The following is a 4,597-nucleotide window of genomic DNA, read 5'->3' as shown; positions in this document are numbered from 1 at the left end:
ATAATAATCTTTCTACTAAAGGCACAAGGCCAAAAATTTTTGCAGGAGGGGACTAGTCAATTACATCGACTCCTGGTACTTAATTTATCAAGCCCGAAAGGATGAAAGGAAAAGTTGACCTCAGTGGAATTTGAACTCAGAACGTAAAGATAGGCAAAATACTGCTGAGCATTTCGCCTGGCATGCTAATGATTCTGCCAGCTCGCCACCTTTGGTAGTAATAATGATAATAACCCTTTCTACTAAAGGCACAAGGCTTGAAATTTTTGGCGGGAAGAGACTAGTTGATTACATCAACCCCAGTGTTTCACTGGTACTTAATTTATCGGCCTTGAAAGGATGAAAAGAAAAGTCGACCATGGCGGAATTTGAACTCAGAGTGTAAAGATGGATGAGACACCACTAAGCATTTCGCTCGGCATGCTAACGTCTCTGCCAGCTCACCACTGAACTATCAACTTCAACTTTTGTATTTCTGTTGGTTCAATAATCAATCATTGTCAATTGCTGCACTCCTGATTATGTACATTGTCTCAGACTGGATGTAATTGTAGCAGTTTTATATCCATACAAAGATTATTAATATCTTAATCCACTAAGCCACAGGATGATCTTTGGTAATGGCAGCACTAAACTGGAATCAAACTTGCTGTATCCTGGAGGAAGGAACAGAGCCCAAAACTTTTGCAGGTTCTCTAAAACTGGTGAGACAGATCCATTTAAATTGTATGTCAACACCTGTAAGAAAGACATGAGCAGGGATGAGATTCTAGAGGGCCTATGTTCTGAGAAAGAAGGAGTTGGCATAGTAGTTTGTGCAGGGGAAAGGTGGGGGGAAGCTTTGATGCACCAAGGGTAAGGAGAAGCAAGTGCGACATGTGGATTGGGAGTACCTGAGGGGTGGAAGTATGAAACTAGCCAAGTCTCTGGGGCAGAGGCTATTACAGCAGTAATAGAAAAAACAAAACAAAACAAGTAACAGCATGCTTGGGGTCCAGAAGATAGACTGAGTCTGTTAGTTATAGAATGCCAGTCAACCAAATGGTCATTCTCAGGATACCAGTCAACCGAGTGGCCCTTCTCAAGGTACCACCGAGTGACCCTTCTCAAGATACCAGTCAACCAAGTAACCCTTCTCAGGATACCAGTCAACCGAGTGGCCCTTCTCACGATACCAATCAACTGAATGGCCCTTGTTTAGATACCAGTCAACCGAGTGGCCCTTCTCACGATACCAGTCAACCAAGTGGCCCTTCTCAGGACACCAGTCAACCAAGTGGCCCTTCTCAGGACACCAGTCAACCAAGTGGCCCTTCTCAAGATACCAATCGACTGAGTAGCCCTTCTTAAGATACCAGTCAACTGAGTGGCCCTTCTCAGGATACCAGTCAACAAAGGGGCTCTTCTCTGGCTTATTAGATAAAGAACAGCAGTAGAAACTCCAAATATAATCAAAGAAACTGTGCATATTGTAATACTTCATGATAGGCCAACCAGTAAGAGTAATGCAGGTATTAACCCAGTAAGGCTGCTATAAGAGAAGAAAATTGAATTTAAATATATTGTTACCTAGGGGATTGGGTTTAAAGACTCTTTGTTTAAAAATTTTGTTTAGAGATAAAGATTCTAGTTTCAAATCCAGCTTGGCAAAATATACATATTTAGGAATGGGACAGCTAAGAATGCTTGGAATGGAACCAATGAAAATATTTTGCAAATGAAAAAGTAAGAGATAGTCTGGTAAAACAAATTATTACGACAACTTATCATAAAAGTTTATACATACGACAATGAAGATAACGATAATGATGATGATGATGATGATGATGATGATAAAGATGAGTATGATGTGAAGGACAGTAGTTTAATACAAGGCACAGTGGTCAGACTACACCACACATCACAAAGTTATTTCTGTTGTCATTAAATCCCAGGTAAACTTGTAAACCTTGACGGTTCAGACACATGATAAAAGGTATCCATACCTTGTCCATCTTGTAATGGTTCCAAAGCAACATAATCCTGAGTAAGTGTTCTTCCTTTTTAAGATGGTATTTAGTGTCTGACATGAGGACAATGTGGCTACTACTTCTAGCATCCATATCCCCTTTCATACTAATTCTGTAGACCGCCCCCCCATCTCCCACTTGTTTCTTTGGTTTGTAATTATTGTTGTTGTTGGATAGCCCTGGTCAATTCTGTTTGCGTAAATACAAATACGGAACTCTCTGGCCAAACGAAGAATTAGATTTACATTTCTAATTATAGCTATCTTGTTTTAATTGTAAGGCATGTATTCCTAAGATTTAGAAGTTTAAAAAATCCAACAAAACAAAACAAAAACATATGGTCCCTATTGAAGGAGTTTGTTGAGACGAACTCGACCAGATCAAACAACAATGTTGAAATTTCTTTGGTATGTGCTTTGAGGACAAATGTCAGAAATGGAAAATGTTTGGTGACAGACATTGAAATTTTACAGAAATGCTTCTGATGTTGTTGTTGCTAAGAAAATGCGGTCGGTACAAATGCAGGTGAAATATTTTCCTGCAATAAAAGATCGTTTAATGCGCTACTGATGAAGTCCATTTTCTGTTTAAGCTCATTCGAGCAAATATCCATTTTCTTCACAACATCCAGTTCTTTGAGAAAGGAAGAATCCAGAGGAATAGTTTCTCTCCCACATGGTTCTTTCTTCACATCACCTGAGATAAGATTCAACAATTTCTCATGCAGTTCAGACCGATAATATCTACAACAAAACAAAATAAAGATCATTTTAGTGAAATAATAAATCTATAAGTGATTAGAGTTCATATTATGGTATACACAACACGACTTGTATAACTGTGATGTTCATTTACAACCATCACTTAATGACAAAAAAAAGGTAGACACACACACTCGCACACAACAGGCTTCTTTTAGTTTCCATCAACAAAATCAATTCAGAAGAGCTATAACACAAGATACTCGCCCAAGGTGCTGCACAGTAGGACTGATTCTGAAGTCAAACGGTTGGGAAGCAAGCTTTTTAACCACACAGCCACACACACATCTGTCTGTCTGTCTCTCTCTCTCTCTCTCTCTCTCTCTCTCTCTATGTGTATATACTATTATTTGTTTCAGTCATCTGACTGCAACCATGCTGGAGCACCACCTTTAGTTGAACAAATCGACCCCAGGACTTGTTCTTTACTCTTTTGCCGAACCGCTAAGTTAAGGGGATGTAAACACACCAACATCGGTTGTCAAGTGATGGTGGGGGGAGACAAACATAGATACACAATCCACACATACACATGCATACACACATATAAAAGGGTAAAAATGAGTAAAGACTTCTTTCGGTCATTAATGACCATGGGATTGCACCTAGAAATTTCCCCTCTGAGGCACAAGTCCGGGCAAGGTGGTTTATGGAAGACCAGCAGTTGCCCATGTATACCAGCCTCACCTCTCCACACCACTGATGTTATCCAAGGGAAAGACAAAGGCCGATACAACTTGGCACCCATCATGTCGCAAGTCAGTTGGAGTGAATTGGAGCAATGTAAAGTAAAGTGTCCTGGTCCCGGAGTCGAACTCACTACCTTATGATTGTGAGCTTGACACTGAACCATGTGCTTTCAAACACACACACACACACACACACACATACACATAACGTGTCATGTAAAAAGCACCTGTGCTGGGGCCACAAAAAACTCCCAGTACACTCTGGAAATTAATTGCTATTTGGAGGGGTATCCAGCCATAGAAACCATACCAAAGCAGACAACAGGGCCTGGTGTAGCTCTCTGGTTAGTCAGCTCCTGTTAAATTGTCCAACCCATTGCAGGATGGAAAATGAACATTACATGAGGATGATGATGATGATGATGATGATGAATTTCATTACCTGAGTTGTTCAAATGCTTCTTGTAATTGTTGACACTGACAGCATATTTCCTCCATTCGACATCTCTCACGCTGACGAAGAGCTCGTTCTTCCATAAAGCAGCCCTCAGTCACAGAACGTAACTTCTGTTCCTGAAGTATTTCAGCTTCGAGTAGTTTTACCTGAGAATTAGCCTGGCAAAAGAAAAATCAAAAGAAAATTAATGGCCACATGTAAAAGAATAAAAGAATAACCCTTGAGCATTTAGATTATTTTGTAAAAAATAATGCTTATTAATTCAAATTGATTTGAATTAATCATGCATTATCTCCCTTTTCTAGATTTCAATGACGTCAGTATATTTTTAGAAAGACATTGCATAACTGCGGTCAGAAGATGAATTTGGTCCATTAGAACATAAAGCATGTAGAATATATATGGGCTTGACACGGCTGGTTTAAATTGCTAAAGGGATATATATATATGTGTGTGTGTGTGTGTGTGTGAAAAAAATTAATAGAAATGGGTTTTTCCACTTCAATAATCAGATGTTTATAAACTTATAAACATCTAATTATTTAAGTGGAAAAATTGTCAGAAAAGCCATTTCTATTCACTTTTCCAAATAAATAATACTATAGCAAGGGCTTTCTATTTCTTATTCTACTATATATATATATATATACATATATATATATATATATATATATATATATA

General features: G+C 38.7%; 1 protein-coding gene across 2 annotated transcripts in view; it reads right to left on the bottom strand.

Moving 5' to 3' along the window:
* Nucleotides 1–1,736: 1,736 nt before the first annotated feature.
* Nucleotides 1,737–4,597, bottom strand: part of LOC106879729 (ankyrin repeat and SAM domain-containing protein 3) — a 20,405-nt gene continuing 17,544 nt past the window's right edge. For both annotated transcript variants that reach the window (XM_014929410.2, XM_014929411.2), the window contains exons 11-12: nucleotides 3,902–4,074; nucleotides 1,737–2,752 (exon numbers count right to left, since the gene is read on the bottom strand). In XM_014929410.2, coding sequence (XP_014784896.1) covers nucleotides 2,506–2,752; nucleotides 3,902–4,074 — 420 coding nt within the window. In that variant the 3' untranslated portion in view covers nucleotides 1,737–2,505. The remainder of the gene's footprint in view (nucleotides 2,753–3,901; nucleotides 4,075–4,597) is intronic.

This window comes from Octopus bimaculoides, chromosome 5 (assembly GCF_001194135.2).
Source record: "Octopus bimaculoides isolate UCB-OBI-ISO-001 chromosome 5, ASM119413v2, whole genome shotgun sequence".
NCBI lineage: Eukaryota > Metazoa > Mollusca > Cephalopoda > Octopoda > Octopodidae > Octopus > Octopus bimaculoides.
Note: the sequence above shows the minus strand (reverse complement) of the source record. Positions and strands in the feature narration are given on the sequence as shown.